Source organism: Eublepharis macularius, chromosome 6, assembly GCF_028583425.1.
Source record: "Eublepharis macularius isolate TG4126 chromosome 6, MPM_Emac_v1.0, whole genome shotgun sequence".
NCBI classification, from domain to species: Eukaryota; Metazoa; Chordata; class Lepidosauria; order Squamata; family Eublepharidae; genus Eublepharis; species Eublepharis macularius.
This window is the reverse complement of record NC_072795.1, coordinates 79,630,034-79,654,628: the sequence shown is the minus strand read 5'-3', so window position 1 is coordinate 79,654,628 and position 24,595 is coordinate 79,630,034. Positions and strand designations below refer to the sequence as shown.

The 24,595-nt window shown below is 44.3% G+C and overlaps 1 protein-coding gene across 1 annotated transcript in view; it reads right to left on the bottom strand.

Annotated features, from left to right (window-relative positions):
- ATRNL1 (attractin like 1) overlaps nucleotides 1–24,595 on the bottom strand; it is a 981,827-nt gene that overhangs the window by 450,512 nt on the left and 506,720 nt on the right. The window contains exon 26 of the mRNA XM_054982776.1: nucleotides 18,982–19,060. Coding sequence (XP_054838751.1) covers nucleotides 18,982–19,060 — 79 coding nt within the window. The remainder of the gene's footprint in view (nucleotides 1–18,981; nucleotides 19,061–24,595) is intronic.

Sequence of the window (24,595 nt, the reverse complement as noted above, 5' to 3'; positions counted from 1 at the left end):
GTCCTTTGAGGCCCAGATCATATCAATACGCGATAAGGTAGAATGTCTTGCAGAGAAAAAGGTATACTGTCTACTTGTGGGATTCTGCGTTCTCCACACATCTTCCAACGCTTCCTGTTGCATTAATCCAAAAAAAGTCTTTGGTAATAGTCCTCTTTTCTTTTGTGTAGTGGCTGATTTCTTGTCCTGTTCCAAATTCGTAACTCCATTGAAGTCTCCTGCAAGTATTATCTGATCATATGAAAGTTCATCTAGTTGCTTCTTTAAATCCTCAAAAAAGCACTCTTTAGCTCCATTAGGCGCATATATTCCAATCACCAACACTTTTTTTAAGTTCCAAATGCATTCCACTGCTATAAATCTGGCTTCCCCATCTCTAATTATCACCTTTGGTTGCAGCTCTTCTTTTATATATAGTACCACTCCCCTTTTTTTCTTTTTTGAGGCCGCTACAAATTCAATGCCCAATTTACTTACTTTAAGGTATTTTACATCTTGATTTCTAATATGAGTCTCTTGTAAGCAAACTATATCACATTTCTGTTTTAATAGCCAGTGGAAAATACTTTTTCGCTTATTAGGTGAGTTAAGTCCATTTACATTCCACGATAAAACTTTGCACTCCATATTCAAGGCCTTATTGTTGGTAAGTCTTTTTCATTGTCCATCATGAACCTTTCCATTTCCAATTCAGATCTGATGCACTTTCTTACCCCTCCAAATTCAAAAGATATCCCTTCCGGTAATTCCCATCTGTATCTTACTTTCATGTCTTTCAAAGTCTGGACTAACACTTTGTATTTTTTCCGGTCCAAGAGCACCGATCTGGGTAACTCCTTCATGATGATAATTGTCTTGCCATCAACTATCAATGGATCTTGAAATTGCTTAGTCACTATCATTTCCCTTACATTCCTTGTCGTAAATTGCACTATCACATCCCTTGGTACCTTTCTCTGGGTCGCAAATCTGGAATTTATTCGGTACACCACATCTAGGAAAGCCACAACCTCCTCCTCCTCCTTTTCCAGGTATTCAGCTAACACTTCAGTCACCTGTTCTTGTGCTGTCTTTCCTTCTACTTCCGACAAACCTCGAAACCTCAGCTGCTTTTCCATATATTTACTCTCCGCAACTGCCATTCTTCCCCTCATTACTCTCATGTCCGTTCGCTGCGTCTCTGTAAGGTTGTCCATTGCCTTCTCCACATCGTTAACTTTTTGCTGCGCTGCCTGCAGGTCGGTTTGTATCGTCTCCATTCCCTTTTTTACTTCTGCCAGCTCATTTTTAACTGTCTCTTTGACATCTTTGACTTCTTTCACCAACTCCAATTTTGTTTCTTTAAGCTCCTTTAGCATTTCACAAAATTTTTTGTCCAAGTTCTCTATGGCTGCTTGCCACTCTTTCTTCGACATCGTGGGGCTTGATTTACCTCGCTCCCACGAGTCTGCACGTTTTCTTAGCTCCGTGGCGTCCAAATTGGTAGTCCTTTTAATTAATTTAAAAGTCCCGGTCCTTTAAATGAACAAAAATCGCTTCAAAAATCCAAAATGTCGGGCGTCTTTTCTCTATGGTTTCTCTGTACCCTTTTGTAATCCAAGATGTCCTACTTCCGCCCTTGCTGAAGCCAAAGCCCTTCCCTGTTCAAAAATGGCGATGCCCTTCTTCCTGTCTTCCAGTAGGGGCCGTCTCCTTCTGGCGACTCTATCACTATTACGTACTTCCTGTTTCCCGACTCTCCGCTGCAGCTCTCGCGATGGTAGAAGTTTTCCCACAGCCTGCTATCGATTCTCAACCACAGGTATGATAAACAAATGTCTCTTTTCTGAAATTACTTCTTTTTACTTAGTCCTTTTTGGAATCTATTTCTTGCCGGGTTTCCCCCTCCTTATAGTAAGTCTGTTGCAGTTTAAAAAGTCCTTTTAAAACTTCGTTACTTTTAACAATCCATCCCAATTCAGGAGATAGTGATCTTTACCTTTTCAAACGTCTTTCTGGGTTGTAATCACTGCTTCAATCTTAAGTTCTCTTTCCGTTTGTTTTCCCCCTGTTGAAGCTTGGGCACGAAGGTCTTATGCCAGCCACACTGGCCCCGGGTCTGCCGCAGAGATCTATGCTGACCTGTCAAAGGGTGGGACCTCAAGGGTCGAGAGAGAATCCTTAGCGCAGAACCCCCCCTCGCCCGAGATCAACGCGCCCTGAGGTCTTTGAGCGTTCTTTGCCTGTTCTCCACCTGAGAGCAGGTGGCCGGGGGCTATTTGTGCCCCTCCGGCCGCTGAAACGGCAGCCCGGTCAGCTCTGCACTTAGAGCTGCGTTAGACCTCCATGGATCCCAAACCGGAAGTCCTCTGCTGCTTTATTTTCATTTGTGACTCATGAGAGAGGAGAGAGAGAAAGTGAGTGAGTGAGTGAGTGAGTGAGTGAGTGAGTGAGTGCAAGCTGGGTGGGGCTGGACTCCAAAGGAGGGTAAGCTGCTTTGAATTCATTCTGCTGCTTTATTTTCATTTATGACTTTTAAGAGAAAGTGAGTGAGTGCATGCATGTGTGCCTTCAAGCAGGGCTGGCTCTCCAGAGGAGGGTAAGCTGCTTTGAGTTCATTCTGCTTTAAGGAAATACCTGGAGATTTTTGGGGAAAGGGGCCTGATGGGTGGATGGTGCCTTCTGACACACTTCTGGTGATGTCAGAGGGTGTGGCATATGCTAATGAAATATGCTAATGAGTTCATGCAGTTCTTTTTCTAGGAAATGACCCCTGATTACATTTATACATTTTAAGAACGCATAATTTTAGGAGATATCCTTAAAAATGGCAACTTTATATGACCTTAATGTTAAAAGCAAATGCTAGAAAGTTTATTCTGAGTATACTCTAACATATACTTATTAAATAACAGAATAATAATAACAATAAAATTTGATTTATGAGACTTCCGGTTTGGGATCCATGGAGGTCTAACGCAGCTCTAAGTGCAGAGCTGACCGGGCTGCCATTTCAGCAGCCGGAGGGGCACAAATAGCCCCCGGCCACCTGCTCTCAGGTGGCGAACAGGCAAAGAATGCTCAAAGACCTCAGGGCGCGTCGATCTCGGGCGAGGGGGGGTTCTGCACTAAGGATTCTCTCTCGTCCCTTGAGATCCCACCCTAAGACAGGTCGGCTAAAATCTCTGCGGCAGAACCGGGGCCAGTGCGGCTGGCATAAGACCTACATGCCCAAGCTTCAACAGGGGAAAAGTAGGTGGAAAAGAATTTGAGATCGAAGCAGTGATTACAACCCAGAAAGATGCTTGAAAAGGTAAAGATCACTATCTCTTGAATTGGGATGGATTACTTAAAGTAACGAACTTTTAAAGTGAAACTTTAAACTGCAACAGACGGAATATAATGAGGGGAAGACTCGGCAAGAAATAGTTTAGAAAAAGGACTAAGTTAAATGAAGCTATTAAAGAAACTGGACAATTGTTTTTCATACCTGTGGTCAGAGAGTGATAGAAGGCTGTGAGAAAATTTCTATCATCGCGAGAGCTGCAGTGGAGAGACGGGAAACAGGAAGTGCGTCACAGTGATAGAGCTGCTGGAGAAAGACGACCCTTACTGGAGACAGGAAGAAGGGAATCGCCATTTTTGAAAAGGGAAGGACTTTGACTTCAACAGGAGAGGAAGTAGGACATCTTGGATTGCAAAAAGACTACAGAAAAACCATAGAGAAAAGACGTCCGACATTTTGGACTTCTTGAAACATCTTTTGCTTTTTTTAAGAATCGGGACAGTTAAATTAATTTAGAGGGACATAAACTTAAACGCCACGGAGCTAAGGAAACGTGCAGACTTGTGGGAGCGAGGTAAATCAAGCCCCACGATGTCGAAAAAAGAGTGGCAAATGGCTATTGAGAACCTGGATAAAAAATTTCTGGAGATGTTAAAGGAATTGAAGGAGACAAAACAGGAGTTGGTGAGGGAAGTCAAAGATGTCAAAGAGACAGTAAAAAATGAATTGGCAGAAGTAAAGAAGGGAATGGAAACAATACAAAATGACTTGCAAGCAGCGCAGCAAAAAGTTAATGTAGTTGAGAAGGTGGTGGAGAATCTTACAGAGACGCAACGAATGGATATGAGAGCGATGAGGGGAAGGATGGCAGTTGCGGAGAGCAAGTACATGGAGAAGCAGCTGAGGTTTCGAGGTTTGCCGGAAATAGATGGAAAGACAGCACAAGAACAGGTTACAGAGGTGTTAGCTGAATACCTGGGAAAGGAGGAGGAGGAGGTTGTGGCTATCCTTGATGTGGTGTATCGAATAAATTCCAGATTGGCGACCCAGAGGAAACTACCAAGGGATGTGATTGTGCAATTTACGACAAGGAATTCAAGAGAAATGATAGTGAGTAAGCAGTTTCAAGATCCATTGATAGTTGATGGCAAGACGGTTATCATCATGAAAGAGTTACCAAGATCGGTGCTGCTTGATCGGAAAAAATATAAAGTTTTAGTTCAGAATTTGAAGGACATGAAAGTAAGATACAGATGGGAATTACCGGAGGGGATATCCTTCGAATTCGGAGGAGTGAAAAAGCGCATCAGATCTGAATTTGAGATGGAAAAGTTTATGAGAGACAATGAAAAAGACTTACCAACAACAAGGCTATGAATATGGAGTGTAAACTATTATCTTGGAATGTAAATGGACTTAATTCACCTAATAAGAGAAAAAATATTTTCCACTGGCTATTAAAACAAAAATGTGATATTGTGTGCTTGCAAGAGACCCATATTAGAAATCAGGATGTAAACTATCTTAAGTTGGGCAATGAGTTTGTAGCGGCCTCAAAAAAGAAAAAAAGGGGAGTGGTACTATACATAAGAGAGGAGCTACAGCCAAAGCTAATGATTAGAGATGCGGAAGCCAGATTTATAGCAGTGGAATGTACATGGAATTTAAAGAAAGTGTTGGTGATTGGAATCTATGCACCAAATGGAGCAAAAGAGAGCTTCTTTGAGGATTTAAGGAAGCAATTAGACGAACTCTCTTATGACCAGATAATCCATGCAGGAGACTTCAATGGAGTTACAAATTTAGAACAAGATAAAAAATCAGTAACTGCACAAAAGAAAAGAGGACTATTACCAAAGACTTTTTTTGCATTAATGCAACAGGAAACTTTGGAAGATGTGTGGAGAATGCAGAATCCCACAGGTAGACATTATACATTTTTCTCCGCAAGGCATTCTACCCTATCACGAATCGATATGATCTGGGCCTCAAAGGACTTAGTGCTTTGGACTAAGGATGTAGAAATAATGCCCATGGTAGGCTCAGATCATAACCCAGTAATGTGGAAGTTTGGGAAAAGAATTAAGAGGAAAGGATGGAGAATAAATGAGGACTTGTTACAAGAGGGAGAAAATATGGAGATGTTGAGAAGGGAAACTAAATTCTTCATACAGCATAACATGAATCGAGAAGTACCAACCAACAAGGTATGGGATACATATAAAGCAGTAATTAGAGGCATACTAATGGAATTAAATGGAAGAGCTCGAAACAATAGAGAGGAGAAGAGACAGGAGATTATGGAAAAAATAAAAGCAAAAGAAATACAATTAAAGAAAAGACCAGGGAAAAAGAAAATCTATCAAGATATTAAAATCCTTCAAGAGCAGTTGACGGCAATGAATAATAAAGAATTGGAATGGAATCTTAAAAGAATGAATCAAAAGTCGTTTGAAGGTGCAAATAAACCTGGGAAATACTTGGCATGGCAATTGAAGAAAAGAAAGGAGAAAAAGACAATTAATAAAATATGTGAGGACAATAAAGTGCATCCGGAACAGACTGCTATAAGTAGAGCTTTCTATAAATTTTATGCTAAATTGTATGACAAAAAAGAAGTTAATAAAGATTCAATAGCGACATATTTGGGGAAAATTAAGCTTCCAGTAATCTCGGACGATTGGAGAGCTAAATTGAACAGTGAAGTAACAGAGGAAGAGATAAGGAAAGCAATACAGTCAACAAATTTGGGGAAGGCGCCGGGACCTGACGGACTTACAGCTAAATTTTACACGGTAATGGTCAATGAGCTGGCATCACTATTAAAAGAAGTGATCAATGGTGTTCTGAGAGATCAAAGAAATCCAGATACCTGGAGTGAAGCTAATATATCATTGATCCCTAAAGAAGGACAGGACTTGACTAATGTTAGAAACTATAGACCTATCTCCTTACTTAACAATGACTACAAGATCTTTGCAAAGGTCTTGGCAGAGAGACTAAAGGGATGGCTATCCGAAGTTATTGTGGAAGAACAAGCAGGTTTTTTACCAAACAGACAAATTAGAGACAATCTAAGGACAGTTATAAATGCTATTGAATACTACGATAGGCGTTGTGATAAGGAGGTCGGTTTCTTCTTTGTAGATGCTGAAAAAGCATTTGACAATTTGAACTGGGACTTTATGTTTGCCACTATGGAACAGCTACAAATGGGAGAAAGATTCATAAGAGCAGTGAAAGAAATTTACAGAGACCAGAGTGCAGCAATTGTGGTGAATGACGAGTTGACTAAAAAACTGATTATTGGCAAAGGTACTAGACAAGGTTGCCCGTTGTCTCCACTGTTTATTTTGGTTTTGGAAATTTTAATGATACAGATTCGAGAAGACAATGCAATCCGTGGAATAAAGATAAAAGACTTTTCCTACAAGGTCAGAGCATTTGCAGATGATATAATGTTAATTGTGGAAGATCCAATTGAAAACATGCCTAAGGTAATAGAAAAAATTAAAGAATTTGGAGACTTGGCAGGTTTTTATGTAAACAAAAAGAAATCAAAGATATTATGCAAAAATATGACCAAGTTGCAGTAGTTAAGATGAATGTGTTGCCAAGAGTGATGTTTCTGTTACAGACAATACCAATCATTAGGGACTCTAAGCAGTTTGACAAATGGCAGAGGAAAATATCGGAGCTTGTGTGGGCAGGCAGGAAGCCTCGAGTGAAAATGAAAGTATTACAGGATGCAAAGGAAAGAGGTGGAATGCAATTGCCCAATTTGAGACTTTATTACGATGCAATTTGTTTGGTATGGTTGAAAGATTGGATGAAGCTGAAAAATCGCAAACTGCTGGCCTTAGAGGGATATAAAAAATTATTTGGATGGCATGCATACTTATGGTACGATAAAGTAAAAGCAGATTCTATGTTTTTGCACCATTACATTCGGAGAAGCCTCTTCTCAACTTGGAAGAAGTACAAAGACTACCTGCAAGAAGGAATCCCCTCCTGGGTGGTTCCATATGAAGTAATAGATCCGAGAACGGTTGATAATGAACAACAGTGCTTAACGTACAAGGAGATAACGCGAATAGAACTTTCTAAAATAAGAATAAGGACGCAACAAGAGTTGTCTCCAAATTATGACTGGTTTCAATATAGACAAGTTAGAGATCTTTATTACTCGGACTGTGTGAAGGGAGGGATAAGAATGGAAAACTCAGATTTAGAGAAAGCAATTCTACAAGAAGAAAAAAAGGAAATCTCTAAGATATACAAAGTACTGTTAAAATGGTATACGGAAGATGAAGTAGTTAAAGTGCAAATGGTGAAGTGGGCTATAAATTTTAATAAAGAAATAACAATGGAGGCGTGGGAATATTTGTGGAAAAATACATTGAAGATTACAACATGCACCAGTATCAAAGAGAATCTCTACAAAATGATTTATCGTTGGTATCTGACACCAAAGAAAATTGCGCTAGGGAACTTGAATACATCTAATAAATGCTGGAAATGTAAAAAGCATGAGGGATCTCTGTATCACATGTGGTGGACTTGTGAGGTAGCTAGGCAGTACTGGGGGGAAATAATAAGAGTAATGAGTGAGATTTTACAATTTCAAGTTAATAAGAACCCAGAACTCCTGCTACTGAACTTGGGAATGGAAGATATTCCAGCACAACACAGGACATTGTTATTCTACATGACAGCAGCAGCTAGACTCTTATATGCGCAGAAATGGAAAGTACAAGAAGTGCCAACTATTGAGGACTGGATTTACAAATTGCTGTACATGCGGAGATGGATAAAATGACAAGAAAATTGAGAGACCTTGACCCGGGACAGTTTAACACGGACTGGGAGAGGCTGAAACGATATTTGGTGAAAAAATGGGAGGTGGGAGGACTGTGGCAGTTTGATAATTACTGAAATATAACAAAAGGAGAAGGGAGTGACTATACCGGGGGGAGAGAGTAAAGTGAAAAAATTCTAAGCGATTATTTTATTCGATTAGTATGAATAGTTGGGTATCAATAGTGTTACTATCATAAGGATTATAAGGATAGAATTTAATTAATTTTTTTTATGTTAGCAGATAACTGTACAATGGAGAATAAATATACATTAGCATACATAATATAGGTCTAATTGATAGACTTTTGCTGAATGTGTACATGAATTGTTTGTTGGATAGTTTTATAATGGAGAAATTAGTTAATCAAAAAGGACAAGACATGTAAAAGAAAGTAAAGAGTATCATATAGAGTATAAGTCAAATTGATTGATTTATAATAAATGTATGCAATGTTTATAGAAGTATTTGAAGTTATGCATAAAGAGGGACAAATTGTTTGCCCCATTTTGAAGTACTTAGAAAGAGTAAGACAGAGTACAGAATACCAAAATGATTATTATTATTATTATTGAAAAAGATAAGTTAAGATTGTCATATTTTTACCCATTTGGGAAGAAAATGGAGATAGCACTATGTTACTATAGATAAGCTTAGAAGAGTTTGAAAGTATATTATAATAAGTACAATAAGTTTGAAATGAGTAGAGGGAGAATAGACAAGGGGTTGGAAAACTGTTGGAAGTCAACAAAAGGGGGGGAAAGGGAGGGGGTTAGAATTGGAAAATTTAAGGGAATGATTGTAATAAATTCTATATGTGTCTAATCCAATAAAAAAATTTATAAAAAAAAATTGATTTATATACTGCCCTTCAGGACAACTTAATACCCACTCAGAGCAGTTTACAAAGTATGTTATTATTATCCCCACAACAATCACCCTGTGAGATGGGTGGGGCTGAGAGAGCTCCTAGAAGCTGTGACCGACCCAAGGTCACTCAGCTGGCTTCAAGCGGAGGAGTGGGGAATCAAACTCAGTTCTCCAGATTAGTGTCTCACCGCTTTTAATTACTACATCAAACTGGCTCTGTAGTGTGTGCTTATATATCTGCATACATGATGTACATTCAAAAAGAACAATCTTCAATCTCAGTTTTAAGAAACTTTTATATACTGCCTTTTCAGATAGATAAATTGTGCATGGTTGCCTGAATAAATGCAATACTGTGTACAAATAAAAATAATGTCCTAAATGAGTGGTTTGTTTTAATTTAAAGTTACCAAGGTATTTTGTGTGGCTAATTTCAGGTCTTCTGTGCATTTTTTCAAGGATATATAAGCATGGATTTCTTGGTCAATTGTCAAGAAAATTAAAGACATCTCCATATACTGCTTTTTCCAGTTCAATACTCTCTACAGCTGTAAGTGTTGTAATGCCTGTTCCTGTTGACGCCCAAATTCCACAGGTATCAGACACAATGCAATGTGAAACAACTCTGCCCCCCTCCCCCTTTACATGTAATCAGAATTAGAAATGTGCACAAACCAGAAAAAAAATGAACCGTGCGGCTCGTGGTTCGTCACATTTCATGAACCACGAACATTCATGAACGTGCCCCAGTTCACGAATCAGTTCATTTTGGTTTGTGAAAATGTGACTTCTGAGCCAGCAAATCGCCACTTGCGGGTCAGTAGAAGGTCACTTCTGGGCCAGCAGAAGGCCACTTCTGGGTCAGCAGAAGGTCTGCAGGAAGTCCATCCCCTGTTGCCTAGGAAATTGATTGATTGGCACCAGGATGTCTGCAGTGATGAACCAAAAGATGAACCAAATGAACCAGCCTAAAGTTCATGGTGGTTCATCAGAAATGGGCTCTGATAAACCGCTGGTTCGTGAACCGCGAACCAGCCTGGTTCGTGCTGAATTTTGGTTCATATTTCGGTTCGTGCCCATCTCTAATCAGAATGGATTACTTACATTACTTTTAGGCAGTCCAGTGCTGTGACAGTGTTAGAAACTCAGCACCACAGTGCCTGCAGTTAGGATGTTTCACAAGGGGCCTACCACGGCATCCTTCCAAAAATGACCCCCCCCCCTCACAACAGCAGCACTGATGGGGCCTTCTTCTATCAGACAACACTAGGAATGGAAGACACAATGGCTTGGATACAGACTAGTGTTTCCACGGGTGCAATGATTTCTGCTTGTACAGCATGACCTCCCCACCGCTGTTCATGGTTCTTCTGTTCCCTAAATAATGAAATTTAAGGGGATATTTCAAGCTGCTGTGGAAGGGGGGAATTGAGAAAGTCACAGTCTGGGAGTCGAAGTACTAGTACTCATGAAAATGCTAGTCCTGATCCATATGGATCCATCCAAACTCTGAGTCCATCTGCCTACTCATGAGGGCAATAGGAAATATAATTTTGGATTTTCACACTTCTAGTAAAACAAATGGGGAAGGAATTTTTTTTATTTATACCATGGACTGAAGTTGATTTTATGGCTACAGTTCATTTTAACTATGGTTTTGCATTATGTATGAATACAGACATCTCAGCTTAACCTTGTTTCCTTGCTCCAGTGTAAACCAGGGTCCCAGCTGTTTGTTTGTTTTGCGGGGGGTGACATGGGAATGAGAGAAGGGGACAAAGGCTGCTTTTTTAAGGCAAATGATGATCTCTGAGCTGCATCTTGATTTCAGAAGCTAACCATAGAAAAAAATATAGCTTGTCTTTATATATAAACTGAGTCACTGTTTTGAGACACTGCAATTCTTGCAAAATACAAAAGGAGACAACTTATATTTAAGCATTAATTTAATATAGAAACAATATTCTGATTAAAATGCAGTCAGATTTAATAAAAATGCCTGGACACTAGGAAAAATAACTCATTCAGTGCAATAAGAGTAGCACAACAAATATTAACTTGAAATGCCTTGCAAGATTGAAAACCGTACCTGCACTATCAGCAAACTGTTACGTTTTTGCAGGATTTTAATTAAACTTACTGTAAGAGAATGAAGAAAGAAAATACATTTTCTTTAGTATACACACACAAGAGGCAGCTTTTGTCCCAAACAAATGCATTAGTGGCAGCTTGGGAATGAAAGGAGAGACAGCAACACGTATTTTTACTTGCAATTCCTGAGTATTTCTGGCCAGGAGCCAATTTTGCTAGTTGTCAGTTTATACAGTTTTTTCTAGCATGAAAGTTTGAGGTTCAGAGTCTACTTTTAGAACATTTGGGTAACCTAGGAGCAACAGCAGTGGCTGAGGAAGAGCATGGGAGGATGGGAAAATTCTAAGATGCTATTGTTGCTGCTCCTGGCAACCTTAAGCAAAAACAGTACCTGCATAGCAGATGCACGTGCACACATACACAAACACCCCAGACATAAATGTGGCAAATCTTGTATTCTCCCTCTGCTTGTTAATAAAACATTGCTTGCGTCTGTGTATTTAAGATTACTCTATGGATTTGAGCAATCATGCAAGCAAGTATACATGTTAACACAGACAGGCATTTCTTCTACACTCACACAGTGCTTGGCAGATAGCAGGTCTTATACTATATCATGATTAGAAAGACAGTGAAATAGTCTCATGCAAAGATAAAGGTTTCCAACTGGACATAGGGATCCCATTCCCCCAGTGGGAGACCCCTTACTCCCAGACTCCGCCCCCGCCACCTCTCACTTGGCTGATGGGTGGGGGGTGCAGGAACAGGCCTGGGGATGCCATATCAAGCTCCCATGTGATCTGGAGCACTTCTGCATCATGCCAGGAATGACGTTTCCAGCAGAGCTCAGCAGCACGGGGGTGCGCCAGGGGGCTAATTTGATAAAAATCGGCCCCCAATACTAGATTGGGGGCTGATTTTTACTAAATCAGCCCCTGGTGTGACACAGAAATGCTCCACAGCATGCAAAAATGAGCTGCATATGTGTGCAAGGTAAGTACTCCCATCGCACACTTCCTGCTATCCACCCATCCCCTGGTTTGAGCCTCAGGGGACCTGGCAACACTCCTTGATATGTTTCCTGTACAAAGAGTTTATTCCATTGCTCCAAGCATTAATTAAGTGGTGGCTAGCAAGAGGTTGCCTGTCATGGTCAGGGCTGGGGTTCCAGCTTGGGCACCGGGCTGAGTGGGAGGGAGAGAGCGAGAGTCCAAAGCACACCAGGGTCGAGAGCCAGAAAGTCTGTTTGTCAGGGGAGCAAGCAGAGGAGAGTCGGAAAGCTGAGCCGAGGTCTGAAAGCCAAGTCATCAGTCCAATGCAGAGACAAGCAAGGGGTGGTCGAGGACAAGGCCGAGGTCAGGACACAGGCGGTCTAACCGAGCAAGAGCAGGGTACAAGGCAGAGGTGAAGCTTCCAGAAGCTGAGCTGCTAGGCGCAAGGAGTGGTGAACGACATTGCTCCCACGCTGGCCTCTGCCCAGCATCCCCCTTATAAGCTCAGGATGGCATAAGAGGACAAGGGCCAGGTGTTTCTCCTTCACTTGATTGCCCCGCCTCGTCCTCGGCATTCAGCTCCGCCCGTTGCTGCGCTTGCAGGTGCGCACTCTTCCACCATTCCCAAACCGCCTCTCTTGCTTGAGCCTTACGCCTTGCCACTAGCTCGCAAGGCTGGGTTCTCCTATCTGTGCACACCCTCTCCTTCGCTATCTTGCGCTGAGGGACCGGGTTGCTGGTTGCTGTATGGCTCTTCAGGGACTGCGGGTGGGTCTCCCGATGGCTCTTCCAGCTCCTCGGAGGAGGAGGAGGAGGAATTGTCAGTGGGTAGTGAGCCCAGCCGATGCGGATCTCCAACACCATCTCCCCTCCCAAGGACCCTCCCCTGCAAGTGACCTGGAGGGCCTGGCTTGTCTAGGTATGCTTGATGGAACCGCCGGAGGAGACGTGGGGCATGGAGGTTACCCGCTGATTCCCAGGACCTGTCGTCTGATACATATCCCTTCCACTCCACCAGATGCTGGAGCTGCCCCCAGTGCTGACGGGAATCCAGGATCTGGCCCACCACATATTCTTCCTGGTCGTCTACCAGTACCAGTGGTGGCGGTGGTGACCGGTCATGGAGTGGGTGCAGGGTTACCATCGGGGTGAGCAGGGATAGGTGGAAGACTGGGTGGATCTGAAGGGTTGGGGGTAACTCAAGGCAGAATGCCACTGGGTTGACCTGCTCCATTATCCAGTAGGGTCCGATGAACCGATGGTCCAGTTTTCGGGAAAGATGTTGGGACCGGATATGCTTGGTGGAGAGCCATACTGTGTCGACTACTGCGAGGACCTCCCCTTCCTGACGGTGTTGGTCCATGGTGACCTTATAGGCCTGCTTGGCTTGGTCCAGTTGCTCCTGTAGCACTTGGTACAGGGCTTGAAGTTCTTGCACAAAGGCATTTGCCACCGGGACCGTGGACTCTGGGGCGGTTTGAGGGAAATGCCGAGGGTAGTGTCCATAATTGGCCAGGAAAGGAGTCTGCCGGGTTGAGGAGTAAACAGAGTTGTTATACGTGAACTCTGCCAAAGGTAGTAGGTCGGCCCAGTGGTCCTGTTGGTAGTTGGTGTAGCACTGCAGGTACTGTTCCAACGCGGCATTTGTTCGCTCCGTTTGCCCATCGGTCTGTGGATATTGTAAGGAGGACAGGTGGACGTGGGTGCCAAGGAGGGTCTGGAGAGCTTGCCAGAAGTAGGAGGTGAACTGTACTCCTTGATCTGAGATACGGTGCAGAGGGATCCCATGTAAATGGAAGACATGGTGCAGGTACAGGTGGGTGACTTCCGTGGCTGATGGTGGTGCGGGACAAGGGACAAAGTGCACCATCTTGGTGAGAAGATCCACTTTGACTGTGATGCCGGTATACCCCTGTGACAGGGGAAGGTCGGTGATGAAAGACTTTCCTTAATCAACTCCCAGGGTCTTGTTGGGGTTGGCAGGGGGTGCAACAGGCTGGCTGGTTTCCCAGGCACATCTTTGGCACGGCAGCACACCTCGCAGGACTGAACATACCGGGCTACATCGCCCTGCACCTGAAGCCACCAGAACTCTCGGGAGAGGAGGTGTAGGGTCTTGTATCGCCCAAAGTGCCCCGCAGCTAGAGCATCATGAACCAGCTGCAGCACCTCCTGACACAGGGACCCGGGGGGCACATAGATCCAGTTGTTGTGGGTGAGAAGGTCCTGTTGGAGACAGTACCCAGGTGGGTCTGTCTGGGCCAGGTTGCGCAAGTGCTGAGTTTGCTGAATTTGTAGCCTCAGAGAGGCAGGCTCATCTGTTGCTGTGAAGACCTCAGGTGGAAGAATGGTGGTGACTACGGGGGCCTTCTCATCCAGTCAGGCAAACTCTGGTTTCCAGGACAGGGTGTCCACCTGTTTGTTCTGGGCACCAGGGACGTAGCGGATGGTGAACTGGAACCAGACAAAGAACAAGGCCCACCAAATCTGGCATTGGTTCAGGTTCCGGGAGGTCTGTAGGTGCTCCAGGTTGTGGTGGTCTGAGTGCACCAGGATGGGGTGCCATGCCCTTCCAGATGATGCCTCCAGGTCTCAAAGGCAGCCTTGATGGCCAGCAATTCTCTCTCCCAAATGGTGTAATTTTGCTCAGCAGGCATGAGTTGGCAAGAGTAGTATGCACAGGGGCATAGCAGACCGACAGGGGAGTCCTGTTCTGCCAGGATGGTCCTTAGTGCTGTGATGGAGGTGTCCGCTTTGATGACAAAAGGTCAGTTTACATCCGGGTAACATAGGACGGGGCCAGTGGTGAAGCGGTGCTTCAGGGCTTGGAAGGCCTGCTGGGCCACTGGGGTCCAAATGAAGGGGACTCGGGGTCTCACGAGCTGGGTCAGCAGTATTGCCAGTTCAGCAAACTCGGGGATAAACTGCCTGTAGTAGTTTGTGACCCCCAGGAACTGCTGGACATCCTGCTGGCTCCTGGGGGCCTGCCAGGAGAGCATGGCATCGACCTTGGCTGGATCCATCCAGAGGCCTTGGGCAGAGACAAGATGTCCCAGGAATTCCACCTCTTCCTGGTCAAACACACACTTCTCGAGTTTGGCGTATAGCCCATGTTGGCAGAGCACATTCCGGATGTGGTTGGGGTATTTGGCCGGGTCCCGGGAGAACAGCAGGATATCATCAAGGTACACGATGACGTAGTGGTCCAGTGGGTCATGGAACATGTCATTTATGTAACTCTGGAAGACCAAGGGCGCATTATACAGACCAAACGGAATCACAACGTATTCTAATTGGCCGTAGTGAGTCTCAAAGGCCATCTTCCATTCATCCCCCTCGCAAATCCAGATCAGATGGTCTGCCCCGCACAGGTCAAGCTTGGTAGAGTGGGTTGCTCCCTGGAGCCGGTCCAGGAGCTCTGGAATCAGGGGTAGTGGGTAGCGGTCCCGGGTCATGATCTGGTTCAGAGCCCGGTAGTCATGGCACAGTCTGAGCTCCCCTCTGTTCTTCAAAAACAGGACTGGTGCTTACGTGGGTGAGGTGGAGGGCCGGATGAACCCCTGCTGTAGGTTCTTATCCAGGAATTCCTGGACCGCCAGGCACTCCGGCTCGGTCAGGGTGTAGAGGTGGGCTGTTGGTAGGGGCTTGTTAGGCAGCAGGTTAATCGCGCAGTCATATGGCCAGTGGGGTGGCAGCTGAACTTGGCATAGCGGGATGGCAGCAAGGTTCCCTGGGGGCTAGCGTTGGAACTGGCAAGCAACTTCCGGGAGGGGTCCAGCTTCAGGGAGGAAACTGACTACCTGGTGCTTCCAGTCGATGAGTGGGTTGCTGCTCGTGAGCCAGGTCAGGCCCAGCATGACAGAGAAGTGCAGCATGCAGACCAAATCGAACTGGATATGGTCCCGGTGACCCTGACCCTCCACAGGCTCAGTCTCGTGGGTTACCGGGCCGGATTTCAGCAGGCGCCCATCTATGGTTTCCACTAAGGAGGTAATTCGTTTCTCTCGCATGGGGACGCAGTGCTGGCAGGCAAACTCCTGGTCCATGAAACTCCGGGAAGCGCCAGAGTCGACCATAGCGTTTGTTTCCAGGTGCCTCCCATCCGGCAGTTGAATCTCTAAGGGAAGGAGGAGGTGTCCTCCTCCATCATTCAGGGCCCTGTTGGGGCAAACATTTCGCCCCGGTCTACGTGGGCTGCCATGAGCTGGGGCCTGTCTTTTGCTGCTACCTCTGGGCGGTGCTTCCTGGGCAGGTGTTGGCAAAGTGACTAGCCCCACCACAGTACAGGCAAATCCCCTGGGTACGTCACTGTGGTTTCTCTGTGGCCATGAGGCGGGGTCATGTGGCTCCCAGTTGCATGGGTTCCTCAGGTTCTGCCCCTTTCGGGGTGGCTGGGAGGGAGTAGGTGTCTACTGGTGCTGGTCGGCGCAGACCCATCTGCCGGGTGACATCACTGCGTGCCTGTTTCTGGGCTTCCAAGTGTTGGTCGATGCGCTGACACAGCACCACTAGACCTTGGAGGGTGCTGGGGCATTCAGTCCCGGCCAGCTTGTCCGCGACCTCGTTGGACAGCCCCTCCACGAACTGGTCTTGCAGCGCCACCTCATTCCAAGAGAGGTCCTGGGTCAGAAGCTGGAACTCTGCCACGTAGGCGGCCACTGACCCCCGCCCCTGGAGGAGGTGCCAGATACACCGGTTGGTACTCTCTGCCTTGATGGGGTTCGCAAAGGCTTGCTGGAGCCGCTCCCCAAACCCGGTATAGTCCTGCAGCAGTGGTGACAGTTCAAGGAGCAGGGGGGTGGACCACTTGGCAGCCTGGCCCTTCATTAAATTCAGAATGAAGCCCACCTTGGTCTGGTCATCAGGAAAGTCTTGTGGGCGCAGGCTAATGTACAGCTGGCACTGGGCTAGGAAGGCTGGAAATTCCTCCATATTACCAGCAAACTTTTCCGGCAGGCTTACTGGGCACTTGGGCATGGCTTGCGGAGGGGCAGCGTTGCCGGAGCTTGTTGCTGCAGCTGTTGCTGAAGTTGGGCCACAGCATTCTTCAGTTGGCTGACCATCTGCTGCAGTGCTTGGTTTTGCGCTACCAGCGCAGCAGCAGTTGCTGCATCCATGCCGCCTGTTGTTGCAGTGGGAGCAACATGTCACGGTCAGGGCTGGTGTTTCGGCTTGGGCACCAGGCTGAGTGGGAGGGAGAGAGTGAGAGTCCAAAGCACACTGGGGTCGAGAGCCAGAAAATCCGTTTGTCAGGGGAGCAAGCAGAGGAGAGTTGGAAAGCCAAGCCGAGGTCTGAAAGCCAACTCATCAGTCCAATGCAGAGACAAGCAAGGGGTGGTCAAGGACAAAGCTGAGGTCAGGACACAGGAGGTCCATCCAAGCAAGCTCAGGGTGAAGCACAGGTGAAGCTTTCAGGAGCTGAGCTGCTGGGCGCAAGGAGTGGTGAATGACGTTATAAGCTCAGGACAGCATAAGAGGATGAGGGCCAGGTGTTTCTCCTTCACTTTATTGCCCCATCTCGTCCTTGGCATTCAGCTCCGCCCATTGCTGCACTTGCAGGCACGCACTCTTCCGCTGTTCCCAAACCGCCTCTCTTGCTTGAGCCTTCCGCCTTGCCGCTGGCTTGCAAGGCTTGGTTCTCCGAGGCACCGATTGCTCCTCCTCTCTGTGCGCCCCCTCTCCTTTGCTATCTTGCGCTGAGGGACTGGGTTGCGCTGAGGGACCAGGTTGCTGGTGACTGGATGGCTCCTCAGAGACTGCGGGTGGGTCTCCCGCTGGCTCTTCCAGCTCCTCAGAGGAGGAGGAGGAATCATCAGCGGGTAGTGAGCCCAGATGACGCGGGTCTCCGACACTGCCCTGGGCAAAAGCGGGGTGGGGGGGAGACAGACAACGGAGGCTACAATAGACTACTATAGTCAGGGGGACCTTGCAGTGTTATCCTAAGCAGAGTTACACCATTATTTGCCCACTAACTTTGATGGGTTTAAGACTGTTCAGTTGGTTTTTCAAAAGACACACACAGTCACACTTGAAAAATAGGGGGGAGGGTGGGAATCTCCAGCTACAGCTATTTGAAGAGAGCACCAAATTGGAAGGAACAGGTAATTTCTTTCCTTAGGGACCTTCTTTAAAAAACCCCAAAACCTTGTGTTTGACCTGAGTAGAAGAAAGTAAAAAGAATGGATTTTCTGCTCAGTCCCAAGACACACAGAAGGAAAAATATAAGAAGTCACCAAACTATAATGAGTACAATAAGCTGTCCACTTATTCTAGCAGAAGAACTGTAACTCACATAAGTCTGAGAATTGATTTAGCGATCACATTTCCTAAACCGCATGCCGGTTTAAGAAAAATACAGAAAACAGTAAACATGGAAAAATAAAAACATGCATATTCTAATCAAATGAAGAAGGATAAATGAAACTGATAATACTGGGAATATTTCAGGGAAGTAAGCAGACCTTCGTAGAAAGCAAAATGATGGCCCAGAAGTCAGAGAAAATATGGCAAAGACTAGAATGGTTTGGCATTATCATTGTTGATCTGACAGGTGTATACGTCTGAAAAACTGTGTATAATAATATTTGATTTTGTTTGATTTTTATATTGAATATCTTTTTAAAGTAGGTATGGCATGTAACAAAAAAAACAAAAATCTAAGAATTCAATAGACAAACTGAAATATTTCATAGGCCTATACTTGTAGTAAGCTAAGAACATTTGCTCAGGTTAAGAAAGGCCATCCTGTTCTGACATTATACAAAAGAAGGGGATTAAAAGAGGATGCATTGTTAAAGGAATTGCTTTCATTTCCCAAATAGGTCAGGTTGTCTGTTCATCTGCAGCTCTGAATTCCTTCTGGAAGATCGCCCTCCCCATCCTAGCAACCCCAGTATTACCAATACCTCTCTCCGTCGAGAAGCCCAGCAGGTTTGTTTGATTTTCCAGACCACAGCAGCCACCAACAGCAGTGACAAGAAACAACTGCAATCACAAAGCAAGAAAAATGAATTAGAGACCAGATGGCTTCGCACAATGTTTCTGGAACAAAATTGATGGTTGATGGCACAAAGGCAATAAGGTTAAAGAGAATATATGCTCCAACTTCCAACAGAAAGTAACTCCAAAATAAAATGCAGAGTAATGATCCCATCTCTGTTATGTGTGATAATAGAGGTCGGTTATTCAATATGCATTTCTAAACATGATGTAGTGGTTATCAAACTAGGATCTTTGAGACCCAGATTTGACTCCCCACTCTGCCATGGGAAGGAGTCCAGTAGCACCTTTAAGACTAACCAACTGTACTGTAGCATAAGCTTTCAAGAACCACAGTTCTCTTCGTCAGATGCATGGAGGGTATGAAGAAACTGATCAGATATATAGATGGGGAGGGGAGGGGAGAGTACATGCAATCAGTAGCTTCTGATAATGGGATCAGTTAATGAAATCAGTTACTTCTGATAATGAGATAACCATTCATAGTCTTTATTCAATCCAAGTCTGACTGAGTCAAATTTACATATGAATACCAATTCAGCAGCTTCCGTTGGATTTTATTTTTGAAAGGTTTCAGTTGAACTATGGTGACCTTTAAGTCCTTGATGGAATGTCCTGGTAGATTGAAGTGTTCTCCCACTGGTTTCTGGATGTTGCCATTTTTAATATCAGATTTGTGTTCATTTATTCTTTTGCACAGAGGTTGGCTGGTTTGTCCAATGTACAGAGCAGATGTACATTGTTGGCACATGAGGGCATATGCCATGGGAGCTTGTTAGATGACTCTGGGCCAGTTGCACATTTTCAGCATAACCTACCTCAAAGGGTTCTTGTGAAGATAAAATGGAGGCAAAGAGACCAATGTAGCCCCTTTGGGTCCCCAGTAGAGAGAATGGAAGGGTATAAATGAAGTAAATAAAAAAATGGTTAACCCCCCAGGGGTTTCCATCATTACCATACCCAAAAACATAAACACATCCAATTATTACTAAAATAATAACAATAATAGCTAAGAATTCCAACTCTCAATTAAAAATCATAAATTAAAGCTTAGTTCAGAAACAAATGGTTTAACATTGATTTGGATTCACTGAACTGTTAGTGAAAGATGCCAGTGGATGCAGATCTTTGCTGTCTTTCTGCCAGCAATTCCTTCTGATCCTAGGAATGTTGATTCCTGGAATCCCTGGATTGACATGGATTAAGCCACATAGGCTGGGGCAGGGGAGGAGGGGAGGTGCAATGAGTAGGAGTAGGGAGGAATTGCCCATCCTCCCTTTTACTTCAGCAAAAGGCATCTGATACAAAGGTGAAGAGAAAAGCTCTTTGCAACACCTTCCTGGTAAGACATGAGCCACTGGAATTTGAGTTTATTAAATCTTGGAGGCCATATAAAGAGCACTGTAGAAAATCCAGTCTAACGTATTAGCAGGCCATGGATGATAAAAGCCAGATCCAGACTCTCCAAGAAGGAATGTACTAGATGAAACTTTTAAAATAGTCCAGGCTATAACTGTCACTTGGTTTCTGAGATCAGATCCAAAAGTACGTCCAAAAAGCAAACCTGGACCTAAACAGAGAGGGAACAATCCTAAGTAGAAGGAAATTCTATTTTATTCACTAAAGCATACCCCCAGGAAAGCATTCAGAGAACAAGCACCCCTCTTGATAAATATTGAATGCCTAACCATGATCAGTTCTCTATTATCTGGTTTAAGCTTCAGTTTCAGTAACACAACCCCATCATATACATTCTCACACTTTTACCAAACAGAATTCTGTCATTGCTCTCTGTGTAGTGTCTTATTCTCTGCCCTGACCTGGGAATCACCAGTCATTTCTACCCGCTGCTGGATAACTGTGGTTCTCTTACAAGTTCCTAAGAAATATCTGATTCATCAAACTGATGGAACTGTTCAACAATTCCAAAACATCACTTATGAAAAAGGCAATGAAGGGAAACACAAAGTTCTACCAAAGAAAATAAGCTAGTATATATCTGAGCATTTTTTTACGCTGCAACTTGAAAGTACTCATTTGAAAGTACCGCAGTCCCCACAGCTGAAATATTTAAAAAGCAGAGTAGATAAATATCTATGGTAAAATTGTTTGCAATAATGTAAGAAAAATGCTAGATTACATATAAATTCAGTGAGCGTTTATGCTTTTGAATTCCTGTGGTTTCAGAGTGTTCAGGGTTTTTAAGGTAGTCAAGATATTAATTTTTCAGATGGCTTGGGTTGGTGAATCAAGCAGTATTAGTTTCTTCTGTTCACTGCATGAAATGCTGTTAACAGCATTTAAAAGAGAAGTGTTCTGTTAAAAGTTCTGTAGAGAACAACAGTTCAGCAAAACCAGCTTTCATATCATTTGGATTAGCAAACTGTAAAGGGAAGGCACATACATCATGATGCGTTAGAATCTATGGGAGTCTTGTATTTATTTCAGATAGATACAGATTGCATCCTGGATACTCACAACAGCACACTTACACCACAACAAGCTATCAGCAACATACAAGAGGGGAAACGCAAAGACTTGCAGGGGACATCTCATATTCCCTTCATGCAGGCTTCCCAGTTGCCCGCCAGTGGTGGACAATCTCCCAAGGGTTTGCCTCCATGCCCACCAACTGCTTGCAATCAGCGGGAGGTTGAAACCCCCTCCCACCAATTGCCCACCACCAGCAGGCAACCTGGAAAAGCATGCACTGTGAGCACTCCCAGCAGGGCATGACAACATCACTTGCTGAAGTGATGTTGTCGCACTAGCTGTGGGTGTGCTCCTGTGCTTCACTGGGGCCAATTTTGGCTCCAAATGGGCCAAATTTACCCTGTGCAAAGTGTGGGTTCAAGCCAGTAGCTGGCATGATGCTGTCACTTCCCGGAAGTGACATCATTGTACAAGCCTGGGAGTGAGCACACTATTTGCACGTGACAAGAAGTCTCCCACGAGAACCGAGGCAAGTGTCGAGTCCCTATCTCCTGCTGGGAGGGGACAGATACCTGGCAACTTTACCCTCATACACCATGTCCTTTCCCCCTTCCGTGACCTCCATAGCCTCTCCCTGTTTCCTGCTTCCTTCTCTTCTTCCTATCCACCTTTGTTATCCCCGTTTCCACATTTTCCCCTTCCACTCCAGGCAGCCTCACCCAGTTGTGTGGTGCCAGCTGAGGCAGGCCCAGTTGCATGGTGGGGAACCTACAAAGACTTCTGAGTGGGGGTACTTCACTTTCTCTGTATCCCTTTCCGCACACTATTTCCTCTTTCCCTCCCCCGGCAGTCTCTATATATTTACCTTACCCTATGCCCTCATCTCCTTCAACACATTAAACAACTTACCTTTTATTTGTCCCCCATCTTCATCTATATTTAATAATTTACTTCATTTATATACTGCCTTTCTGCACATTGGGGACCCTAAGCAGCTTACATCAGGCTTCTTGCCTTCATGTTGTCTGGAGTCTGGGGCCCAGCCCCCGGACTTGCCAGAAGAAGGCAAGTCCTACTGATGCTGAGAGAAACTGAACTTCCTAATTTACTTCTTGTCTGCATATCATGCAATTCCCTATAATGAGGCATGAAAATATTTTTTCTTCTTCACAAAAATTAGTTTTTCTTATGTTTGTAATTTCTGAAGCTGGAAAAGCGCAGGTATTTGAGAGATTGGATCTCTGAATGTGAGCAGAGTGAGTAAATCAAATCAAACTGGTGGACTAGACAGAGGTTTTGTCATGGCTGATGCGGAAGACAAAGTCCCAAACACCAAAATTTGTTACCTCATTGCTGGCTGAGGAAAGACTACTGCTACCACAGCCAGGAAATGAACTAATTCTTAAATTATTTTCAGCTGCTTCAAAGGTCTCTTCCTTTTGGTAGATCAGGTTCCATCCACCTGTTCTCCATGTGGCAATACTCTGTTTAGATCTTGATGTGGAACCAGCTACAAACTGCTTCCCGGTCTCTCAGCACAACCAAGCTATTAAGGTGGGAAAGCACTCACTTTGGAATACAAATATGAACTTCAGTAATGTTTTCCATGCTGATTAAAAATATCATAAAGTCAACCAGAGTTTGGCAGAAGAGGCATTTTCCATATTTGCATCTCAGGTGATGGGTGGCTATTGAATAGTGATACTTGTGTATTGGTCACTTACTAAACTCTATCCTTGATACATGCCAGGCAGTTAGAATTGCCATGGATACATAAATTACTGGAAATGCAGTGCTTTTAAATTTTCATTGTACATTTTAACATAAATATTACATTCAATGTAATAAAAATTTTATATGGGTCAGTGAAAATATTCAATGAAGTATAACTGAATAAATCTGACAATGCTGGAACTACAGCCATCATCACAGATTTTGAAAACTTATACATATTAATTTTTGAAAAGTTAGAATTTGGTTTACATGTAGTGCTTTGCCTGCTGATAACATACAAATACAAGGCTAATTTTGAAAAAAAAGACAATAGCATTTATTGCATACTAATCATCATCATCATAAACTTTTTATTAGCATAAATGCATACTAATCATAAACCTTATATTAAACAAGTCTGATACAGTGGTTAAAGTATCTACAGCCAAGGAGACCCAGTTTCAAATCTTTATTGTGCCATGAAGGTCACCAGGTGACCTTGGACCAGTTACACTTTCTCAGCCTACCCTACCTCACAAGGTAGTTGTGAGGATATAATGGGTGGAAATAGTCATATGTTCCTTGTAGGATGGATTAAAAAATTAAAAATTGATTATGCAGTTTGAAGATTTTGTTTCCAGTAATCTATTAATTTCACTGATTTAAGGCTTGCAACTAAATAAATGATAATGTTCTCAAATCAACCAGTCATCTTTGGGCATATAAATCAAGCTTGTTGACTGTACATCAGGTAAAATATGGAGATTCAGCATGGTGTAGTGGTTAGAGTGTCAGACTAGAGTCTGAGTGACCCAGATTCTAATTCCTGCTCTGCCATGGAAGCTAACTGGGTGACCTTGGGCTAGTCACATACTCTCAGCCTAACCACTCTCAGATGGTATGGAGTTTCAGACTGGGCTCCCATCAGTATGCAGATGACACCCAGTTGTATCTGTTGATAGACGGACGGCCTGGCTCTGCTCCCAATGCCCTAATTAGAGCTCTAGAGGCCATGTTTGGATGAATGAAGAAGAGCAGACTGAAGTTGAACTCCACGAAGATGGAGGTCCTGTACTTGGGTTGTGGGATGGCAGATGTGGGGAACCAGGTCCTAGCCTTTGACGGGGCGTCACTTGTGCCCATTCCATTGATCAGGAGCCTTGGTGTGACACTGGACTCCTCTTTATCGATGGAGGTCCAAGTCACAGCAGTTGCCCAGTCTGCCTTTTTCCATCTTCAGCAGGCATAGAGTTGGAAGGGGCCATACAGACCATCTAGTCCAGCCCCCTGCCCAGTGCAGCATCAGCCTAAAGCATCTCTGACAAATACTCATCCAGCCTCTTCTTGAAAACTGCCAGTGAGGGGGAGCTCACC